Source organism: Heterodontus francisci, chromosome 33 (assembly GCF_036365525.1).
Source record: "Heterodontus francisci isolate sHetFra1 chromosome 33, sHetFra1.hap1, whole genome shotgun sequence".
In the NCBI taxonomy this organism is placed as follows: domain Eukaryota; kingdom Metazoa; phylum Chordata; class Chondrichthyes; order Heterodontiformes; family Heterodontidae; genus Heterodontus; species Heterodontus francisci.
Window position 1 is genome coordinate 36,899,957 of NC_090403.1, and position 22,647 is coordinate 36,922,603.

General features: G+C 41.0%; 1 protein-coding gene across 1 annotated transcript in view; it reads right to left on the bottom strand.

Moving 5' to 3' along the window:
- ppp1r9ba (protein phosphatase 1, regulatory subunit 9Ba) overlaps positions 1 to 22,647 on the bottom strand; it is a 473,359-nt gene that overhangs the window by 211,118 nt on the left and 239,594 nt on the right. Inside the window, exon 11 of the mRNA XM_068013062.1 lies at positions 1,362 to 1,420. Within this exon, the coding sequence (XP_067869163.1) occupies positions 1,362 to 1,420 (59 nt within the window). The remainder of the gene's footprint in view (positions 1 to 1,361; positions 1,421 to 22,647) is intronic.

A 22,647-nucleotide genomic window follows, 5' to 3' on the forward strand; every position in this document is an offset into this window, starting at 1 on the left:
TAGGCATGAGTCCTGGATGCCCGAGAACTCGTTCGGCAGACCAACCACCTGGGAACAAACTCTTGCACACGGAGTTACCAACTACCAGTACAGTGAGTATATCTGTATAATTTGGATAGCAGGTAAATAAAGTAGTTGTGAGAACAAATACTTAATGTGTTCTTATTATGTGCCATTGATATCAAAAGTAAGGCAAGACTCCACAATATTTGGGGGAAGGTATCTGGGGTAAATGGGTGACTGGCTTACAGATTGCTATTATGGAAGCTCAGCCATTGCCTTCAGGCATCTGGAGGCCACCTTGAGAGGAGGAGGAATAGGAAGAGGAGGAACAGGGGGAGGAACAGAAAGAGGTAGGAAGAAGAAATCCTGAACTCCTTCTAACTGGATGGGAGAGTGCATTATCAGACTCTGTTTTCAATGAAACTACTTCCCCTGATGACCATGGACCCACCATTCCCCACCGTCACATTCATCTGAGATGCTCCATCACAGTATCCTCTTGCCCACCATCCAACACCATATCCAATTATACAAGCAGAAATGAACTAATCACCCTTTGTGTAATTCCTTAGTGCCTGTCTTGTGTGTGGTCTAGTGGTCCTAAGCAGTGCTACTCCAGTGGCTGCAGCATGGCTGGTGAAAGGCTGCTGACTTTCAATGGGGGAGACTGCAGATGACCTTGCAGGAAGACCTCGCGTAGCTCTGCTTCTTGAGGGCCTGTAGCCGGAGGTATATGGAGAGAGCATGAGGCTGGCAACATTGGAAGGTGTTTGTATGTCGGGTGGAGTATGTGAATGTTAGGCATGAGTCCTGAGTGCCAGTGAGTGCTGCTGGATGAGTGATGGGGTGAGGGGGGAGGGGGGTGGGGGGGTTGCGGGTGGTGCAGGGTGTCGTGCATTGAGCCACCTGAGAGTCTGGTGGTTTGGGGAGGATGAGATGTAATGTGAAGATGCATTCACTGACCATGGTCACGTGTGTAAGATCATTAAACTTCTTTTGACACTACTGGTAGATCCTCGGGGCAAGATTCCAGGCATTGACCTCCTTTACCACCTGCTCCCACTCCCTTCAGAGGGTCTGCCTTGAGGGCCTCCTGGCTCCCTGCGGAAACATGGCCACTCTTCTTATGTCCACCTCGGTCATTAATGGTCACCAGCGTCATATCTGGGAGCCCTCTCCCTGGTGCTCCATATTCATTGTTCAACTTTGAATATCGATGAGGAACAGCCTTCTAATATCCAGTGTGGCTTTCCTTTAAGGGGGCATATTGCCTTTAAGAGCTGGAGGCCAGCTGGAACACGTGGTCACCTCACATGCTCTTTGGCCTCTGTTGAGTCTGTAGTCAGCCAACAACATACATTGTGTTTGGCTCACGCTCCAGTCCTTTAAATGAGGCAATGTGGAACTCGTGATCTGCCTGCTCGCAAAAAACAGCCAAAGCCAATTTGTAACTTAAAAGTAAAATACTGCAGATGCCGGAAATCTGAAATAAAAACAAAAAGTGCTGGAACCTGGAAATACTCAGCAGTTTTGGCAGCAGCTGTGAAGAGAGAAGCAGAGTTAACCTTTCAGGTCAGTGACCTTTCATCAGATCAATTTGTAGCTTTTTGCCTTTACACTTGTATTCACAAACTAAGATGGGCCAAATGGCCTTCCTCAGCTGTATATATCTTGGGAAAACAATATAACATTAATCAACTTTACAATGTGATGCTCTGGGAGGGTGCAATATAGCTTCAAAAATGAAACCTCTAAGTTCTCAATGTGGTATTAATTATTCATATAATCCAAGACACAACAGCCCTCCAAATGTTCTATAATGTTAACAGCAACCCTTGAGATATGAAAGCAACCTGTTTATTATTTATTTAAAATTTATTGGGTTTACTTTATTGAAAGTACAATTCTCATCTAAAAGAATGCAATTAGAGTGTTCATAAGGTTAGTGTGTTGATGCTACAAAATATTACACCACAAAGTGATATGCTGTCAGCTCAAACTATGAGTTCCCATAGATATATTGTGAGGGAGGCAGAAAAAGACTTTTCAGAAAGAGAAAGGGAAAAGAAGATAAATCAACCTCTGAGACGCTTATACTTTTTCAAGAATGAAACAAGAGCCTTGGAGATGGTCAAACATAGGAACGTGGGAGCAGGAGTAGGCCATTCAGCCCATCGAGCCTGCTCCACCATTCAATACGATCATGGATGATCAGCCACTTCAATGCCTTTTTCCCACACTATCCCCATATCCTTTTATGTCATTGGTATTTAGAAATCTGTCAATCTATGCTTTAAACATACTCAAGACTGAGCTTCCACAGCCCTCTGGGGTAGAGAATTCCAAAGATTCACATCTTAGCTTGTGACGACAAAGTGCATGTTTCCGTAGCTAAAGAATGTTGGATGGCATCGGAGTTCCCAACAACAAAAGCAAGAGTAGGTTGCGATGAATCACACAGTGTAATGAAGGTAATCCTTAGGATGAAGGAGTGGTGGCACAGTACTTTGGCCACTACTAGGGTCAGGGTTGAAATCTAAGCCAAATTGATGAGACAAAAGTTTGATTTGAGGGCTGTAAAGACACTCTTGTGAAATGAATTGGGGTAGTTCCTAGAAGGTGCAGGTGCATAGCATAAAATTGCCACTAACTTACCACTAAGTTAGCCATCTCACGTCGGCCCACATTTTCCTCTTTTCCTGAACTGAAGTATTAATTGCTTTTTTCTCTCTCTTTAAGCAGACTCAATCAAAATAGCTGGAGTGCATAGTTTTGCAAAGACATTTTTTTTTAGTTGCTCTGAGGAGGCGTTGGTGCCTCGAACCGCAGCAGTCCTTGTGCTGATTTTACTCCCTCAAGGGTGTTTGGCAAGAAATTCTAGAATATCGACCCAGTGACAATGAAAGAGTGATCAAGACAGGATGACACATGACTTGAAGAGGAACTTGGAGGTGATGGCATTCCCATGACATTACTGCTCTTGTCCTTCAAAGTAGGAAAGGTCGCAGGAGAGGGTGGTGCTGTCAAACTGATCTTGGTGAGTACATAACAATGCATCTTGCAGAACATAACATACAGCAGCTACTGTGCACTGGTGACAGGGATGCCTATCCAGTGAACTGTTCTGTCTTGTGCAATGTGAATCCACATCAGAACGAAAGAAAAAAAGATAATCAGAACACACCTGTAATACTGAAATAAAACCAAAAAGTGCTGGAAATACTCAGTAGGTCTGGCAGCATCTGTGGAGAGAGAAGCAAAGTTAACGTTTCAGGTCAGTGACCTTTCATCAGTTCTGATTCTGCCAGATCTGCTGAGTATTTCCAGAACTTTTTGGTTTTATTTCAGATTTCCAGCATCTGCAGTATTTTGCTTTTACACACCTGTAAAACTGCTCTGTTCACATTTCTGAAGCAGTTCCATTGGCATTTAGACTGTATAATAAACATTTCTCTAATTCAGCTGTACAGTGCTCAAAACCTGTGCATATTCGATTCATGAAAACATAGAAAATGCCTTGTTACTAATAAGACTCGGTGTCATAAACAGGAAAGGCCGGATTGGAAAGATATTGACGGTTGAATTGGATAATCCCCAAAATTGTGTGCAGCAATAGCCGTCTGTGCTTAACTCATGCTTGTTGATTGAAATGCAGGATTGAAATGAATGATTTCTGCATGCGGCCACGCTGTTCCTTAGCTGCATGCATCAGGTGCGGGCCCAATATAATTACTGCCTAGCATTACTTAAAGCTAGCCTGCTCTTAAAGGGGAGGTGTATTGTGGCTGCTGGAGGTGATGAGATCATTGGACATTGTGTGCCGTGCAACAATCAACAATGGCTGACCATGGGAGAGCACGGTCACTGCACTGGAGGACTTGGCTGAAGGGGTGGAATGGAGGAGAGACATCTTGTAACCTCAAAGAGTGGGGGGGGGGGGGGCAGGAGGCCATTGAGGCACTTGCTCAGAGGCAGTGGCAAGTGATATCTGTGGAGGAGTATAGTTTCAAGAATATGGATGCTGTGCAGGAAGAATTTTAATGATCTCATATGAGTGGTCAGGGTCAGTGAATGAATCTTCAAATGCCATATCTGACTAACTATACAAGCCATAGCTCAATTCACCACACCACCATTATTCTATTAACAACAATCTCCGTCAAGCAGGACTCATAACTAACATTCATATGCTTCACATCACCCACATCTCACAGCTTACACACACTAGCAGCTGTTCAACCATGACAGCTACATCACCCAAGCAGATTGTACCACACCCTATGACACACATCCCTATATCCTGCAGGAGAAGGTGCCGTACAACTGGAAGAAGCAGGTGTGAACCGGAAAGAGAAAGACACACCGGCTTGGAGGAGATGATGCTGGGAAGAGCCATTGCTGAGGTTGTGGCCACTGGCGGGGCTGAAACAATTAAAGATGAGGGTATACGCATACCGAGTCCTCCATTTTCATCCCACTTCTCACTCATCACACCATCTCTGCTAACTGAGAAGCTGCTGATGGTGTAAACAGGCACTTCATACTTTCTCCTCTCCTCTTCCCTCACCACAACCCAACCCTTGTCCTCTTTTCCCTTTCCGATACCCAAGAACTGCAGCCTGCCCAGGGAATGATGCAGGAGCACGAAATCAGTGAAGATGAAGATACACTGTCACTTGGGGCTGAATTTTACCAGCACCCCCCTACATCGGGGGTTGCGGCAGGGGGACCCGGAAAATCCTCCTGAAGAGGCCCACCATGGGCCTCAACGCCGGGAAGGCCCCATCCACTATTACCGGCGGCCCCCCTGAAACTCGGCAATGGGACCATCATTATAATATGTTAATTTATTAAAATCAAGGAATAATTACTTACCTCGTCGCACCGACCGTCCTGCTTCTATATTACACTCCCCTGCCGTCTGATCTCCAAATGGAGATCCACCGCGGGACACGCTGTTGGGAGGGGTGAGGAGGTAAGTATTTCAATTTGGGGGGTGGGGGGAAGGGAAAAACCTTACCTGAGGTAGAGGGGGTGATGGGAAGGGGTAAAGGTAAAGTTTCTGAACTTTGGGGGAGGGAAGGTCAGATACTCAAGGTAAGTATTTTGTGGGGGGGTTGGGCAGAGAGCAGGAATGATATGTAAGGCTATTGGGTGGTGGGGAGGAGAGGGGCTGGAAGGATTTCTGCTGTTATTTTTGATATTGTAAAATGCACTGTTGCTTTAAAAATTAAAAATGTCAGTAATGGCTCCATGTCATTGGGGCCAGGCGGACTGCCCCGGCCATGTAAATGAGCCGCCACACTAAATATCGCGGTTGCTCCGCGGGGCACATCTCGCACCTGCACCGCATCGGTTTTGAAGCTCGCAACCGAGATCAGTGACGAGCTGGAAAAATTCCAGTCGATTTCACAGTCGCAGCCACCAGTTCAGATACTGACACTGCGCATAATTTAGAGGACAGCTTAGAGGCGGGATTTGCATGTGGTGAGACACCGAGGACAAGTGCGCTGCATTCAGGGTAGCGCAGGGACCAGTTTGCCAGAGGATGATGTCGCACACAAGTTCTAACACAGAGGACACAGATGCAGTCTTTGATGGGTCAGGCTACAGAAGAAGGCTTCTTACACAACAAAATACTTGGTGCATTGGGAAACCTGTGGTCAATGTCAAGGAACATGGAGACGTTCAGCACCAACTTGGCTCAGGGCTTTGCACAGAGAATGGAAACGGTGGCCAACTCTGTCAACGCACTAGTGGAACCAACCATGATGCAGTTCCATCCGTCTTGTTACAAATAATGTAACCCTAATGGGACAGGAAATTGGCTATTCCAGCTGAGAATTATGTATTTACAGAGGGCAACTTGAGCCAAGTCTTTTTTTCCTTTAGTCAACTGGACCTATTGAACAGATGGTGCTGGGATGCTTCAGTGATTGATCCCTATTATAGATCCACTATGAGTGAAGATCCTTGTGTTTTCTTTCTTGAAATGACATTTCATAGTTTTGCATTAAGTCTCTACCACATTCTCTGGGACACTGACCATCTATCACAGGACACTGACGCTGTGACCCCTGACAGTTGCTCTATTGCCCCGAAACCTAAAACTATCAATGACATGGTTTTACAGATATCATTTACCTCATTTTAAAATATATTTATTTGTTCCCATTTTCTTTTTATATTCTGCTAAAATACTAAGAAATCTTGTTCCTTCCTATATTATTTCAAGCCTGAATATAACATAATAGACTAGAAAATACTATTGGTAAGTTGAGCAGATATATGTTTAACATATATGAATGAGATTTCTTTGTCTGTCATTTTAACACAGGCCTTAACTTATTTATTTTAAATATTACACATTTTAAATCACATATTTTAAATTTAGCCTCTGCTAAAATGAATGTCTTACATGTATGTTTGACTGTTCATTTCAGCAACTTTAATCTGTAGTCTAATTACTTCGTTTTAATTTCTATTCCCTCCTCCCACGCAATTCTTCGATTATTTCTCATGATTGCCATTTAACAAGGTTTTTAACAAGTAATGTTTTCCCTCACCATTTTAGAATGAGAAGGAAATTCAGTTAAAAACAAGTGAAGTCTGAAATTGTCTCCCACTGTTATTGTACACTTCACTTCCCCACATACACCCTCCTGTTTATTCCCATCTACTTTTTTTGTTATTAACCTCTATAGCCAGAGAAAAATATGAGCCTCAGAGAGGTAATGAAAACGACTGCTGTGAGAAATTGAAATTTTCATGCGAGTGTATTAGGCGATGCTGCTCGACAGTTAAGGCATATAATGCAGGCAGGATAGAGAGAACCTTGCTCGGAATCTTAACAATGCTGTAATTAGCTTATAAAAATGTTTGATGGCAACACAGTTTCCTTTGGTTAGCTAGGTGTTGGACTTGCAAAAATATAAGCACCATGGTTTAGAGTCTCCAATGTGTCCAATAGAAATGTGCTCAACAGGGACAGATCAGGCACTTTGGGACCACTATTAGTCTCACACTCCAGTACTCAAGTACTGAAAGCATAGGTTCCCATCCACTCCCAGCACCTCTCTCCACCGTGGGGGAGTCTGGGGTATGTGCTCCCTGTGAGAATTCAAAAATGCTACAAACATTACCTCACATTTGTCCGGATTAAACTCCATCTGCCATTTCTCTGCCCAAGTCTCCAACTGATCTATATCCTGCTGTATCCTCTGACAATCCTCATCATTATCCGCAACTCCACCAACCTTTGTGTCGTCCGCAAACTTACTAATCAGACCAGCTACATTTTCCTCCAAATCATTTATATATACTACAAACAGCAAAGGTCCCAGCACTGATCCTTGCGGAACAGCACTAGTCACATCCCTCCATTCAGAAAAACACCCATCCATTGTTACCCTCTGTCTTCTGTGACCGAGCCAGTTCTGTATCCATCTTGCCAGTTCGGTGTATTTTCTTACTCTATTTAATGGGCCAGATTTTGCTCTTAAAATAACAGTGAGGATAACAGTGCTTGCTGTTATTTATGCAGAACAATACATCAACTTCAGGTGAGGAGCAGTTGCATAGTTAAATGTCAATATCTGAAAGTTGTTGTCAGAGATGTACCAGTCCGCTGTTAACTTCACGAAGACAGCACAGTCTGACTCGTTATTGAAATACACGGAATGACCTGAAATTGTTGTATTTGCACTGTAGATACAAACTAAACTCACCACAGAAAATTAAGTCTTGTCATTTCAAGTCCAAGTACCCTTTTAATGACAGGATAATTATTAGTTGCTGCCAATAAAACTCTCCGGCACTGAAAATTAATCATTACAAATGTGGAGTCTCATTCCTTCAGTTATGAATGATTGTTGGAGATTCTAAAAATGTCAAATTTTAATTTGTTTTAAATTTTTCCTTTCTGCCTCATTTTTCTCTCTCTCTTAATCCACTGTTAATCTTTCTTTCCCGCTTTTTGTGTCTCTTTCCCTATCTTGAATTCACCCACACTAATTTACACTTCCTTCTCAGTCCTTGCACTGTTTATTTCACAATCCTTCAATCTGATTATTTTTATTCATTCATGGGATGTGGGCTTCGCTGGCAAGGCCAGCATTTATTGCCCATCCCTAATTGCTCTTGAGGAGTGGTAGGGGCTGCCTTCTTGAACCGCTGCAGTCTGACTGGTGTAGTACTCCCTAGTGCTGTTAGGTAGAGAGTGCTCGGATTTTGACCCAGCGACAATGAAGAAACAACCATGGAGGCGGTGGTGTTCCCATTTGCCTGATGCCTTTGCCTTTCCAATTGGTAGAGGTCATGGGTTCAGGAGGAGCTATAAAACAAGGCTTAGGTAATTGCATCTTGTAAATGGTACACACTTTGGCCACATTGCGCACATCCCATGAATGAATAAAAATAATCAGATTGAAGGATTGTGAAATAAACAGTGCAAGGACTGAGAAGGAAGTGTAAATTAGTGTGGGTGAATTCAAGATAGGGAAAGAGAGACAAAAAGCGGGAAAGAAAGAGTAAGAGTGGATTAAGAGAGAGAGAAAAATGAGGCAGAAAGGAAAAATTTAAAACAAATTAAAATTTGTTTAAGGTGGTGAATGGAATGCCGATCAAGCGACTGCTTTGTCCTGAATGGTGTTGAGTTTCTTCAGTGTTGTTGGAGAAAAACTCATCTAGGCAAGAGGAGAGTATTCCACCATACTACTGACTTCTGGCTAGTAGATTGTGGACTGGCTTTGGGGAGTCAGGAGGTGAGTTCCTCACTGCAGAATACTCAGTCTCTGTCCTACCTTTGTAGCCACTGTATTTATGTGGCTGGTTCAGTTAACTTTCTGGTCAATGGTGACCCCCAGGATGTTGATGTAATGCCTTTGAATGTCAAGGAAAGGTGGATATATTCTCTCTTGTTGGAGATGGTCATTGCCTGGTACTTGTATGGTGTGAATATTACTTGCCACTCATCAGCCTAAGCCTGGATGTTGCCCAGGTCATGCTGCATGCTTGCACAGATTTCTTCATTATTTGTAGAATTGCGAACGCTGTAATCGTCAGCGAACATTCCCACTTCTGACCTTATGATGAAGGGAAGGTCATTGATGAAGTAGCTGAAGATGGTTGGGCCTAGGACATTACCCTGAAGAACGCCTGCAGTGAACGGAGATCTGAAGGCGCAGGACTTCTGGCCACTGGCCGGAATATCGGCGTGGGATGGCCATCAAGGAAAGGTAGATGATTATGCCTTTATTATCATGTATTTAAATATGTTAATGCCTGTAAAATGGGGTGGGGACTTCCCGAAGTCAGGGGGCTTATAAAATTCAGCCCTTGATGTCAAAGGCAGTGACTCTCACCTCACCTCTGGAATTCAGCTCTTTTGTCCATGTTTGGACCAAGGCCATACGAGGTCTGGAGCTGAGTGGCCCTGCTGGAACTCAAATTGAGCATCAGTGACCTGGATCTTGGAGAGTTAGTGCTATTTGATAGCACTATCAGCAACACCTTCTATCACTTTACTGGTGATTGAGAGAGGCTGACAGGGCAGTAATTAGCTGGATTGGATTTGTCCTGCTTTTTGTGAACAGGACACACTTGGGCAATTTTCAACATTGTTGGGTAGGTCCCAGTTTTATAGCTGTACTGGACTAGTTTGGCTAGAGGCACAGCTAGTCCTGGAGCGCAAGTCTTCAGCAATACAGCTGGGATGACGTCAAGGCCCATAGCCTTTGCTGCATCCATTGTACTCAGCTGTTTCTTGATATCACATAGAGTGAATTGAATTAGCTGAAGACTGGCATCTCTGATGGTGGGAACCTCAGGAGGAGCTCCTCACTATCTGGTGCTTAGTAAGGTGGATAAATGTTGCAAGTCTTCCTACACAAGGCACCATCCTCAATCCTCACCAGTTTGATTAGTTAAGGAGATATACAGTTGGTTGCCCTGTTCACACAGGCCTCAGATGACCAGTTTGCCTCGCTGCACCATTATCACCAAGTACTTACAGCAACTTGCCTTGCAAAAAATTTAAAAACCTAAAAGTGCAAGGGCAAGTCTATGGCAAACACTGCTAGATGCTCTCTAACAACCAAATCTGGAACAACATTTCTGTTCTAGAGGCACAACATGATGCATAAGGAAGGCAGTTGCAATTACCTTTGAACAGGACTGACTTGCCACATTTATCAATCGTCTTCCCCAACTCTGTTCATTCTCTCCAGTGACTTCCAACTTTCACCAGGAAGCCAAGGGACATATAGGCACAAGTTACAGAGTCATGGATACTCAAAGCCATTTAAAGGCTGCAAGCCATTTCTTTGCATTAAGTTAGCTTCCTGAAAAAGGCATTGTCCTCAATCCTCACACAATGTGACTTAGGCAAACATCGTCCTTGCATTGATCCAGTCACATTAGCACTGCACCTGAACTGGAATATCTGTCCTTTGCTGTCAACATATACTTGGGATCCAAGGTTTTTGGAAATGTTTCTTTTCCCTTGTTTTACTCCAGAGTCTGACACGCAACACTTGTGGATTATGTAAAGTATTTTACAGATGTTGTAAGTTCTTAAAGTGATTAGAGACATTAAGTGATACAAATTGAAATGACAATTCTTTTTGATGGGAACTGTTTTGAACAACTATTGCAATAAAATATGAGATAAACTTTGGAAATTTGAAATAATATCATTTTTGTAACACTTGTTTAATGTTATTTATATATAATTAAAAACATTTTAAGTATGATATTTGTTTAGTAATAAAGGCAAAATCCTAATAAAATTACAGAACTTTTAGTCGGCCAAAAAAAGTGACATTAACTCAGTATTTCCTTACTAACAGATACTACATAACAGTTAATCACAACATGTGATTCCATGTGGCACAACTTGACCTCGTCATCAAACTAGAAATTAGGTTTGAGTAATCAGTAATAAATTTCAGTTACCATGGAGACCATCTGTTCATTATGTTTACGTTCCTCGTCTGGAGCAAAAAAAATCACCATTTTTTAAGCAGTCTAATTATTGCTTCCATATTTTGCTTGTTTATTTTCTCTTTCGCCATTCACTTGTTTTTACTTCCATTCCTTAGCATATCCCCACTCCTCACTGAGTGGAATTCAGGTTCATGGCACTGCACAAACTCTACTCCCTGTGCAAGTGAAGATTTAATAAAATCATTCAAATTAGAGCCTGTTATTGTTCAGCGATCTTAAAGGTGAAGCTTTTCAGTTAATTACTGATGGCATACAACAAGTATTAATTCATATGATTTGGTAATTTATCTAAAATCACAATATAAATCACCAGTCTCATTACTAATTTATTTGTATTCTGGCTAACATACAGATTATATCAACTCAAATTAGCTAAATTTTGATCAGATCATCAATATTCCAATACACATTTGCTTTACACAAGAATTGGTCTGTACAGAGATCATCTTATAAATGAGAATATACAATAGGTTCAGTAACAATGATCCACAAGCACAAAGATATGGATTGCATTTTTCTAATGTTTATATTTTTGAAAAGTGTTTTTAGTTTTTATATGGCAAATTTCCAGAAACTATAAGACTTTGTTGGGTAAAAAATATTACCAAAAATGTTCTCTGATTGAGACTTTCAAAAGAAATGCAAGTCCTGATCTGAGCACGATGTGTTCTTTTTAAGCAGATATCTGTTCATTTGCACTATTTTAATGTAATTATTAGCACCATACACTTTGGTGTTCTTCCATGTAAAGTATTCAGAAGTATAACAAATACATGAAAAGAAATAGCAAAATGTTATTTATAGGAGAATTTAGAATGTTGAAGAACTGGCAAACATATTGTACATGCACAAAAAGGTGATAATGGTCTGAAAGGGTTAAAGTTTGAGACAGTGACAGTAACCCCTCCCACTGTAGTGATGATGATGTAATAGTCACATGGGTATTAGGCTTGGAAGAAGCTAGAAGCATCATGAGAGGTGATAGCTGGACAGGCTTAATGAGAGTGTAAATCGTTATTTATATAAAATAAGTGAGCTACTATTTAGCCGTACAAAGACTCTGAGACATCTGTAAACAATGCTCGAACTATGCTGACAATAATATACAACCACCATATTACTGGATTAGCATTTATACAGGTTATCATGTGACGCCCACTGCATCATATTCAGATTGATAAAAGAGCTTCATCACTACTGTTTTAAACTGTTGGCATGACAAATTTCTGTAGAAATGAATAGAAAGCTTAAGTTCTACCTTTCACAAAACTAAACAGTTACAGACATGAGTAGAGGACAGTAATGACCAAGGGCCATTATTTGCTGTAGCAGGGCACCTAACAGCGACTGTCGTTAATTAGACTTTCCCTTTCACTTTTAGATTTTTAAATTGTTTGAGTGGCAAGTTGCTAAAAGGATGAGCTGATAATGTCACAGTGAGGGAACCCAGGCAGCTGGGATCTGAGTGAACAGGGCAAGCAACTGTGTATCTCCTGAACCAATCAAATTGAACGATTGAGAAATTAACAGTCCAAGGACTAAGAAGGAAGTGTGATTTAGAGTGAGTGAATTCAATGTCAAAACAGGTACAGAAAGAGTAATAAAAAGAGGAAAAGGAAGTTTGGATTAAGAGAGAGAGAGAAAAGGGACAGAAAAGAAAAGTAAAAACAATGTTTAATTCAAAATTTGACATTTATAGTAACTCTGGGAAGGAATGAGACTACACTTCCAATAGATGATTTTCAGTGGAAAAAAGTTTTATTGGCAGTAGTTAACACTCATCACATTGTAAAACATTACTTTAGACTGAAGTGGACAAGACTTAACTTCCTGTGGGGAGTTTAATTTATATCTACTGTGCAAAGACACCATTTAAAGTATTTCAATAGTGAGGCAGACAGCAAGATATTGTTTTCACAAAGCTAAGGGTGGAGTGGCGCATCTCAAACAACAACTTTTGGATATTTGATTTTAAGCTCACATCTATGCCTCGCCTGAAACAGCTGCACTATGTGATCATACATAATGGTGGGCACACGTAGCCTCACCGTTACTTTGACAGCAAAGTCTGGCCCAAACTGTTTAGGGCCTGTGGGACCGTGCACTATTGTTTCACCACTGAGACCTGGATTTAGATCCAGGCCAGACAATTACATTTTTTGACATTCTGATCTGTGATGCTAATAGGCATGAACAGTACAGAATTACTGAGCCGCATGGAAGATGGCAGGATCCCCAAAGACACATTGTACAGCGAGCTCGCCACTGGTATCAGACCCACCGGCCGTCCATGTCTCCGTTATAAAGACGTCTGCAAACGCGACATGAAATCGTGTGACATTGATCACAAGTCGTGGGAGTCAGTTGCCAGCATTCGCCAGAGCTGGCGGGCAGCCATAAAGACAGGGCTAAATTGTGGCGAGTCGAAGAGACTTAGTAGTTGGCAGGAAAAAAGACAGAGGCGCAAGGGGAGAGCCAACTGTGCAACAGCCCCAACAAACAAATTTCTCTGCAGCACCTGTGGAAGAGCCTGTCACTCCAGAATTGGCCTTTATAGCCACTCCAGGCGCTGCTTCACAAACCACTGACCACCTCCAGGCGCGTATCCATTGTCTCTCGAGATAAGGAGGCCCAAAAGAATATTAAACTGGCATCTTAATCAGAGACACCACAATGGAAATGCCACATGAGGATGAGCTAATTAGACAGGTCAGCAATAGTAGAGTTGTTTTACAGTGCAGATGCCCAAGCTGTACCTGCCCTGTAACTGATCCTGATATTGGCACCTGAAATAGGAAATTACAACCCAGCACTTACTGGTGCTTTGCCTTGTGTACTAAATTCCTCATTAAAAACAAAATTATTGACTGAAATGATCAGCTAATATCAACCATAACAAATTATTAAGAAATAAAAACAGAAAGTGCTGGCAAACTCACCAGGTCTGGCAGCATCTGTGGAGAGAGAAGCAGAGTTAACGTTTCAAGTCAGTGACCCTTCTTCAGACTTGCTAAATTATTAACACTTGGACCTTTGTTAAACAGTTAACTACTTATAAAGAACACCTTAAACCTATTGTCTACAAAGATTAACTGAACCTATGCTGATCTGGTGTATAATTTTGGAGCTTTAACTCATGTGGGTATGAGTCCATATATATTACAATGTGAAAAATATACTGTAAATGCTGGCAATACACAGAGCAGCGAGTATCCAATAAAGGCCAAGACCCTTAACATGAACTTGTTTCTTATTTTTACAGACTCTTATTAATCTGTCACACACTTATAGCATTTTCTACGCTATTTTAATTCCAAACACTCATTCAGAATGGAGCTGAGATTTATGCAAGGACAGGCAAGACTGTGTATTAGGAGTACAATTGGCTTTCCAGCTTCACCCATTGTCTTAAATTTAAGAAGGTGCAAAGCGAGTGGCACTAGTTAAATATGAATTTTCCTAATGCACTTGAATCAGGTTTATTTATAATACCACATAAGAATTGCTTTAACTTAACTCCAGCTCAAGCAGAGACCAACAATTGGCCTCAGTGCCCGGGCTAGAAAGATGGCACAAGAAAAAAAATCAGCCAGAGTCTTTCCTTCGGATTCCATCTTTCCTTTCCTACATTGGCTATAAAGGACATCCTGTTGTCTTTCTTCCTTTCATTTATATTTTATTGAAATCTGAAATATTGCACATCTATGATTATGTCTGCCTGCTCCTGTTTGTAATGGGATTACATTTTGCCATAAGTCAGTGCTTAGCATTTTTACTGAATGACTAAGCTGCAGTGATGGTTGTCATTTATTATCCAGTTAATTTAGACTGAAAGATTTTGCCTTGGCCTATTCCATTCCCCATACCCTTGTCTTGACTGTTCTCTTCTGCTTCCTAATAACATGTGTCTGGTGCTCAAAGCAGCACAAGGTACTTTAAATTCTCAGCACCAACTGGATTTTTGATGGCTTTGGACAACAGGATTATGAAAGGTCAGAATTGATTTGTTTGTTACTTGTAATGAATGTCTACAGCAAGAAAGCAATAGCAGAGGCAATAATAAGTACACTATTTTAATAATTGATGTTCAGGGATATTACCAGGGAAAGTAAGTATTTTATGACCCTGCACAGAAAGCTCATTTGATACCTGATAAGGTGAATTGTGTCTCACAAATACCTGAGTTGTTTCTGGGTTTAGATGACCATACAAATCTTTCTCCTTTTGTTAATTTTCTCCCTTCACATTCTGAAGACATTGACTCCTTACAGGAGTAAGAATGCTATTGATGTTAATTGCCCTCCTGCACCTTGCCTGAGTGGCCATTTTGCATGAGAGAGCCTTGGTGGTTAGCAAGCTATTTGGCTAGGCAGACAACAGATCACAGTTAAGCCCTATGCTGTACTCACCCAACATCCATGCAGCATACTTCCAGTACAGGGTCACCAGACAGTGGAGAGCAGTTTGGTTATTTTGCCACTGCCTAATGCTGAGGCCAGTTGTAGCATCTCCCCATCTCCACCCTGCTTCACATCAGCTAACTCAGGACAGACCAAAAGGGGAACTTGGGACCTGTATTGTCTGTATGACAACAACTCACTGGGTAAATTTACTAAATTGTCAGAGATGCCCACAGTTCACCTCTTAAGATGAAAGATATATATTATTCATATGGCAATGCATTAATTAATGAAATGTTCAACATACTTAACCCCCTCATATGTCCCAGAAGTTATATTATTGGAGTATGCACATTTTTATCTTTGAATAAGATTATGTTCCAGAAAAGTGTGTACCTCAGAAGTTAACCGTGTGTCTAAGTCACGAAACATCAGACATCATCCATTATTCATTTCTTCCCTCCCATATGTTCAACTTCATGTAGCACAGGTAATTTTTTAATGTTTGCAAGCAAAGAAGCAAAACAAAGGCTCCTGATAATCATTATACAAAATAACAGCTACTTATGGAAAGAACTGCAGATATATTGGGCTGAAAAAATAGTGACGCTATAACAACCCACGCCATAAATAAATTGCAAACCAGCCAGCAAATTCAGGGGATTTAGAGATATAGCGTGAGTTGTGAATGTCCAGAACTTGCTGATCAATTTATGTCATTTTGCATTGCTTTGCACAAACGACATCTTGCCTTAGCCTCCCCTTTGTTTTTAAGAGTTTACTGGATGTGCACATTAATTGCCCATTAAACTAGCCACTGAAAGTTATGTCTAATAAGTACCTTCTAAACAACGTGATAATTGTTAATAAAAACAAGAAATGCTGGAAATACTCAGCAGGTCTGGCAGCATCTGTGGAAAGAGAAGCAGAGTTAACGTTTCGGGTCAGTGACCCATCTTCAGAGTTAACGTTTCGGGTCAGTGACCCTTCTTCGGAACTGGCAGTTCCTAAGATGGGTCACTGACCCGAAACGTTAACTCTGCTTCTCTTTCCACAGATGCTGCCAGACCTGCTGAGTATTTCCAGCATTTCTTGTTTTTATTTCAGATTTCCAGCATCCGCAGTATTTTGCTTTTATTTTAGTGATAATTGTTAATGCTGTGCCAATCATCTTCTTTGACCCAGAAACTGAACAATTTAAACCTCTGGACTCTCATTTCTTTAGGTGGTAAACTGTTCACCCATTTATACATATAGTGAAAAGCTAAGCTCCCAGTACAGATCCCTGTACTGGGCTGAATTTTATGAGCCCGCCAGCATCAGGGCTCGAGATCCGCCATGATCTCCGGCGCGGAGAAGGTCCCGCTTCATTTTACCAGTGGCAGCAAGGCCTTCATTTAAATATTAAAATGAAGTAAAATAAATGCAAATGAACTTAATTTGTCCGGGCGGCCGTCCCACGTCAATATTCCAGCCGCTGGCCGGAACTCGCGTGCCTTCAGAACTCTGAATTCCAAGGTGTGACACTGGTGGGGAGGGGGGAGGAGCAAAATTATCAGGGCGGGGGGTGGCGAGCGGGGAAATCACTTTGTATTGGCTGAGGGGATGTTGGGAAGGAGTTGAAGGGCAAAGGTAGCAAAGTTCAGGGGATAAAGTTGGTGATGAGAAGAAAAGTTTTTATGTGTCTTAAATAGATTTGATGGTCATTGGAGGGGGTGGGAGAGGGGCTCCGATTGGTTAAAAAGTTTAACATTTTAATTTGCCCTCCATGTACCTTTAAAAATTAAAATTGCTGGTAAGGGCTTGCAGCCCTTTAAAAATGGTGCCGGTGCCTGAGCAGTGGCGCCAGATGCCGTTGTCAGGGACATAGTGGCCGCCCCCTCTAAATCATCGGAGGCGACCACTCCGCCCCTCCATTATATCGTGGATGCTCAGCGACAGCACATTCACGTGAGCGAACCGCTGAGATGAGAGTGCGCTGCCGCAATTTGTGGCGTGCTCATAAAATTCAGCGCCACTAGTCACATCCTGCCAATTTGAGTTCAGACAAATTATCCCTCCTCTCTGTCTCCTACTTCCTAACAATTATCCATCCAAGCCAATAGGTTGCCTCCAATTCCACGTTCTATAAATATTGTTAGCAGTCTCTAGTGTGGAATCCTGCCAAATACCTTCTGGAAATCCATATCAATAACATTCATAGACACGCCCTTGTCTACCACTCAGTTATCTCCTCAAAAACTCAACTGGCTTCGTTAGACATGATTTACCTTTTACAAAACCATGCTGGTTCTCTTTGATCAGTTCATATTTGTCCAAATACTCAGTCACCCTGTCCTAGTAACAGAGTTTAGTAACTTCCCCACAGTTGCCATTAGACTTATAGGTGTATAATTTCCTAGTTTATCTCTCCCACCCTCCTTAAATACTTGTGTGACATCAGCAATTTTCCAAGTGTTTAGGAAATTCATGGCTAATGTATCAATAATTTCCTTACCTACTTCTTTTAACCCTCTGGTGTGGAAACAGTCAGGTCCTTACATTTGTCTACCTTTAGTCTCATTAGTTTCTCTGTCATTATTCTTTTTAGCCTATATTGTATCGAGTTAATTCCTCCCCTTGATTTATTTCTAATTTTCCTTTTATCTCTGATACTTTATCCTCATCCTCTACTGTGTCGACCAATGCAAAGTAACTACTTAGTAAGTCTTCCATTTCCTATTTTCCAACTGTTATTAGTCACAGCCACTTTAAATATGTGTAAACGCATTTAGTGCTGTCCTTGATCTCCCGTGCATGTTTTTTCTCTATTCCTGTTTTTGAGATTCTAATTACTTTGTTTTCTATAGCTATCAAAAGCATTGGTGACAGATTTCAGACTTTACAGTGATGGGATTACTTAAAAATTGGTAAATAAAGATCCTGGTCACTTCTGTGCAGCTAATCATATTTATTGTTGATGTTACTATTTTAAACGTTGAGTTAATCAGCAATGTTAACTATATCTGTAACACAGTATTGGCTAAAGTAAAGAATTTAAATTAATGCCAAATGCAAGTTACCTATTCATTGCCACGTTATTTTGTTGGTTAGATAAAAGAAAATACATTTTAAAATCACAGTTTTGACAATGCAGAGCATAATTGCAATCAAGTGAAGTTATAAATAGAAGATTGCATTAAGCAGCAGTGAAGTGAGTTGAAGTCTTAGCTCCGGAGGAGGTGAAAGAGACTGGTTTGGAAGCACACCAGTGCATTGTTGGTCTCATGATGGTCTAACTGTAATGCAGCTTGCTTTACTATGTGGAGGAATGCAAAACTAGGAGCCATAAATATAAGATAGTCACCAATAAACCCAATAAGGAATTCAGGAGAAACTTTTTACTTGGAGAGGTTAGAATGTGGAACCTCCTACCACGTGGAATATTGGAGGCAAATAGCACAGATACATTTAAGGGGAAGCTAGATAAGTACATGAGGGAGAAAGTAATAGAATGACATCTTGATAGGGTGAGATGAAGTAAGGTGAGAGGAGGATCATGTCGAGTATCAACACTGTTATAAACGTAATGGGTTAAATGGCCTGTATCTGTGCAGCAAATTCTATATAATTCTATATTCTGTGCTGTTTTATGATATTTATCATGATTGATTAATGGACTAATAACAGGAACACAACTAATTAAAATAGTGCATACCAACTCGCTCTCAAATAGTGCTAATGTTCGTTGGTAAGATGCAAGCAAATATGATTATTCATGCAAAAATGAGTCAAACAAGAACCTGGAACCAGTCGAATGCCTTTTGAAGGTTCAAAAGAAGTTTAAGATTTATTTTTTATTTATTTCAAGAACTTTAAGTTGGCTTAGAAAAAGTTTATAAAGCTCCTGAGTGCTACATTACTTATCTTCAGTTATGAGTGTTTGCAAATAGTACGAGAGGTGATACCTTTTGCTAAATCCAAAACTAAACAGGGTACATAGTAAGGGAGAGACAGGGGTGGAAGCTTGGCTTGAATTTTTATGTTTGCAATGCGGCTGCCTTCTTTTTTTTTGCTGTTGGAATATAATAACAAACATTTATAAACGTGGATTTCTTTAAAGCTCTTCATAAAGACATTATGAAGAGCTGGAACTGTTGTTTTTATACCGTACCATATAGAAATTCCACATATTAAATAAAATGTTTCAGAGGCAAAATGGAAATGGTGGATTCTATACAGACAAACCTTAGAATTTTCCTTTGCTATCCTGCCCAAAATAGAGCAGGTTGGCAGCAGAAACAGCAAGGAAAATTGAGTTGTGAGGCCTCCTACTGATGATCTTAATTTTTCTCCCCTCCCCAGGACATTGGCCTCCCCTTCCCTTCCTACAAGTTGCAAAATCCAACAGGGAGGAGGGGCCCAAATTCCCAGGCCAATTTCCTCCCATCTGTTCCTATTATTGCTACTCTCCGGGATGGCAGGGAGAAGCCTGGGGTTATTCCATGTGATCACAGTAAGCAGTAAGTTAAGTTCTAAGATAGAGGAGGAAGCCTTCCTCTGCCTCTAATTTGGCTCCAAACACTTACCTTTGTCAGTCTTAGTCATGCTTAGGATCTACATAATCTTTGGCTAAATTCTTCTTCAGGACTGTTCTGCCCTTGCAGTTTATCCAGCCCTACAACAGTGCTGACACTTCGAAAAAGTACTTAATTGGCTGTAAAGTACTTTGAGACTCCGTGTGGCCACAAAGGGCACTATATTAAAGCAAGTTCTTTCCCTCTTTCTTTCCTTCCTCTTCAGGTCCCACTATAGCACCACCAGGGGTTTTCTGAATTGCAGCACTGAGTTCCCTCTATGTAGTGAGAATCTCATCAGGAGCCCGTCCTACATGTTAAGTGGCCCCTAACATAGGAAAGTGGGATGGTGGGAGGGAAGGTTAGGCAGGCAAAATTCCTGCCCTGACCCTGTAGATAATAGTTGCCAGTTTTACATACAACATTTTTTAGTAGAGGTATTGCAACCAGGCATCTGCTGAGAAAGGAGCTTCAGGATTTCACTTACAGAGCCATCTTTTCCTTAACCCACTATGGATTATTGTTATTTAATCATTCCAGTAAGTGGCCTTGGATTGCTCATACTAAGTTTAAACCCTGATATGGATTTTGAAAAAAAAGTTTAAAAATAATAGGGTATAATCATTTACATACCTCCACCTCTGCCTCGTTGAAAGTTTGGGTAAGTCTGTGTTTGCTGCCTCAGGTCAGTGCTGTGTAACTAATGCAGCCTATTTGCTGTTAATATAAACTCACATATCTCTTCAAGTTAGTACAATAGTGACATCTTTTTTTTTAAAAATGCCGCAGGCAACTTAGTGCCAGTAGCTTTTTGTGTTAGGAAGGTGCATTTTATTTTTACCTTTCAACCTCAGTTTCAAATAATTTGAGACAAAAGGAATGAAGACATCTGTTTTCCAATAAAACCTGGCATTCATAATGCAGTTCCCTCTGGACATAAGTTCACAGTACACAGAAACATACAATAAACTCTTTGAATCAACATCAAATGGTACTCACAATGAGAGAATAAAGAACGTCAGAAATTGAAATTGTATGTTCAGTGCCTAACTTGGGAGTGCTTGGTGCTGTTACTGAGTAGACATCACGATGTAGAGAAAAAAAATCAATTCTCCAACACATTAACCTCCGAGCTTGATAAACAACAAATACAACATTTATAATAAGGATGAGTCTTTCATTTAAAAAGAAACTTAAACCATGCTTTCTTTTTTAACTGATTTTATGAAAAATTAGCTTCTAAGTGAAATATTTAGGAATGACAGTTATTAACTTCCATTTTGTTTCTGACAGAGAATGCCTATGCTCTGGCTGGGAGATATGCTTGAAAGTGGGTCAATATTAATAATCCAAAAACACACTCTAGGGGTGAAATTCATCTTGGGCATACTGCATAACAGGTGATAGAGCATTGGCTGCCTACTTCACACTCCAATGATCTTCCTTGTTATTGAAGTCACTGGAAAAGAAATTGGTACAAGGTGTAAAATGCACTGCCAATACACATTAGTGTCCAGGGTGAATTTCACCAGCTGTGTCTCACAATTTCACCATGCTTCACCAATGCTGGGTATCACATGTCAGGCTGCAGCAGCTTCAATTAGTAAAGCTGAGAACATTTTCAAACGTGCTTTTTTTAAATGCGTGGCCTTCCTCAAGCATCGACAGGCAAAACATTCTGTTCCTTTCCATGAGATTGGGAGTTTGAGTCACAGTGTGGGTGGAAATCTCAGCCTTTGTACCAATTGGTGTGTGAGGTATTGCTCATCTGAGCTGCTTCCTGAAATGTTCCTGCATGAAATCAAATTTGGCTTTCATCAAATCACCAACTAAAAAAAAAACACAAGTACACCAGTATCAGAAGCTGATGGCAGGTTCCTTAATCATTCAACTGCTCTCTGATTATGAGAACATGTTAATGACAGAGGCTCTAACACAGAGAGAAGACTTTTTTGTAAAAAAGTGACAATGGCTATTGTTAACTGATGGCTGTTTATAAAGCAGGCAGATTTGGGGTCTGACATCAGCACTTGCACAAATCCTATGCATGTGTCATTGCTCAAAGATTGTGTTTGTTTCTCCACCAGTCTGACCATGCATCGTCCCAGACTTTGGACAGAGGTCCATTGTGGGAAACAAAGTCAAAATCCCATTGTGGGTTATAAGAGATAAAGGGGAGGAAATGAAGCTGAGAACTCTCTTTACCCGCAACCAGAATAAAATGACAAATAGTCCTGTCATTGGCTATTAATTTTGCTGCTGTCAACATTCTGCTGCAGGAGATAGAGTTACCTGCCTGTGAACATAGATGTAACGTAAATAGGATTTGATATAGTAGCACCAAGTGGAAAATTCCAGCATAATCATAGGTCATGGACCCAAGAAACTATGCATTGCACATTCGCAAAACCCAGCAACAAGGCAAAGGATAGGAAGATACCATTTTACACTACTTTTTTAAGTCATTGGAAATTATGCTTTCATTTATGTCTCAGCTTATTGAGATTATTAAATGTCTATGTGCTTTTCACAACATGTTGCATTGCTGGTATAAAGTCTCTCTGTACAAGCACTAAACAGAACTATTGAAAGAGCTCCACAGGCTTCATTGCCGTCAATGACAGTGGGATCGCACCCACTGGCATGCTCCATCATTGATACCACAAGGGTTTGCATGGGCTGGC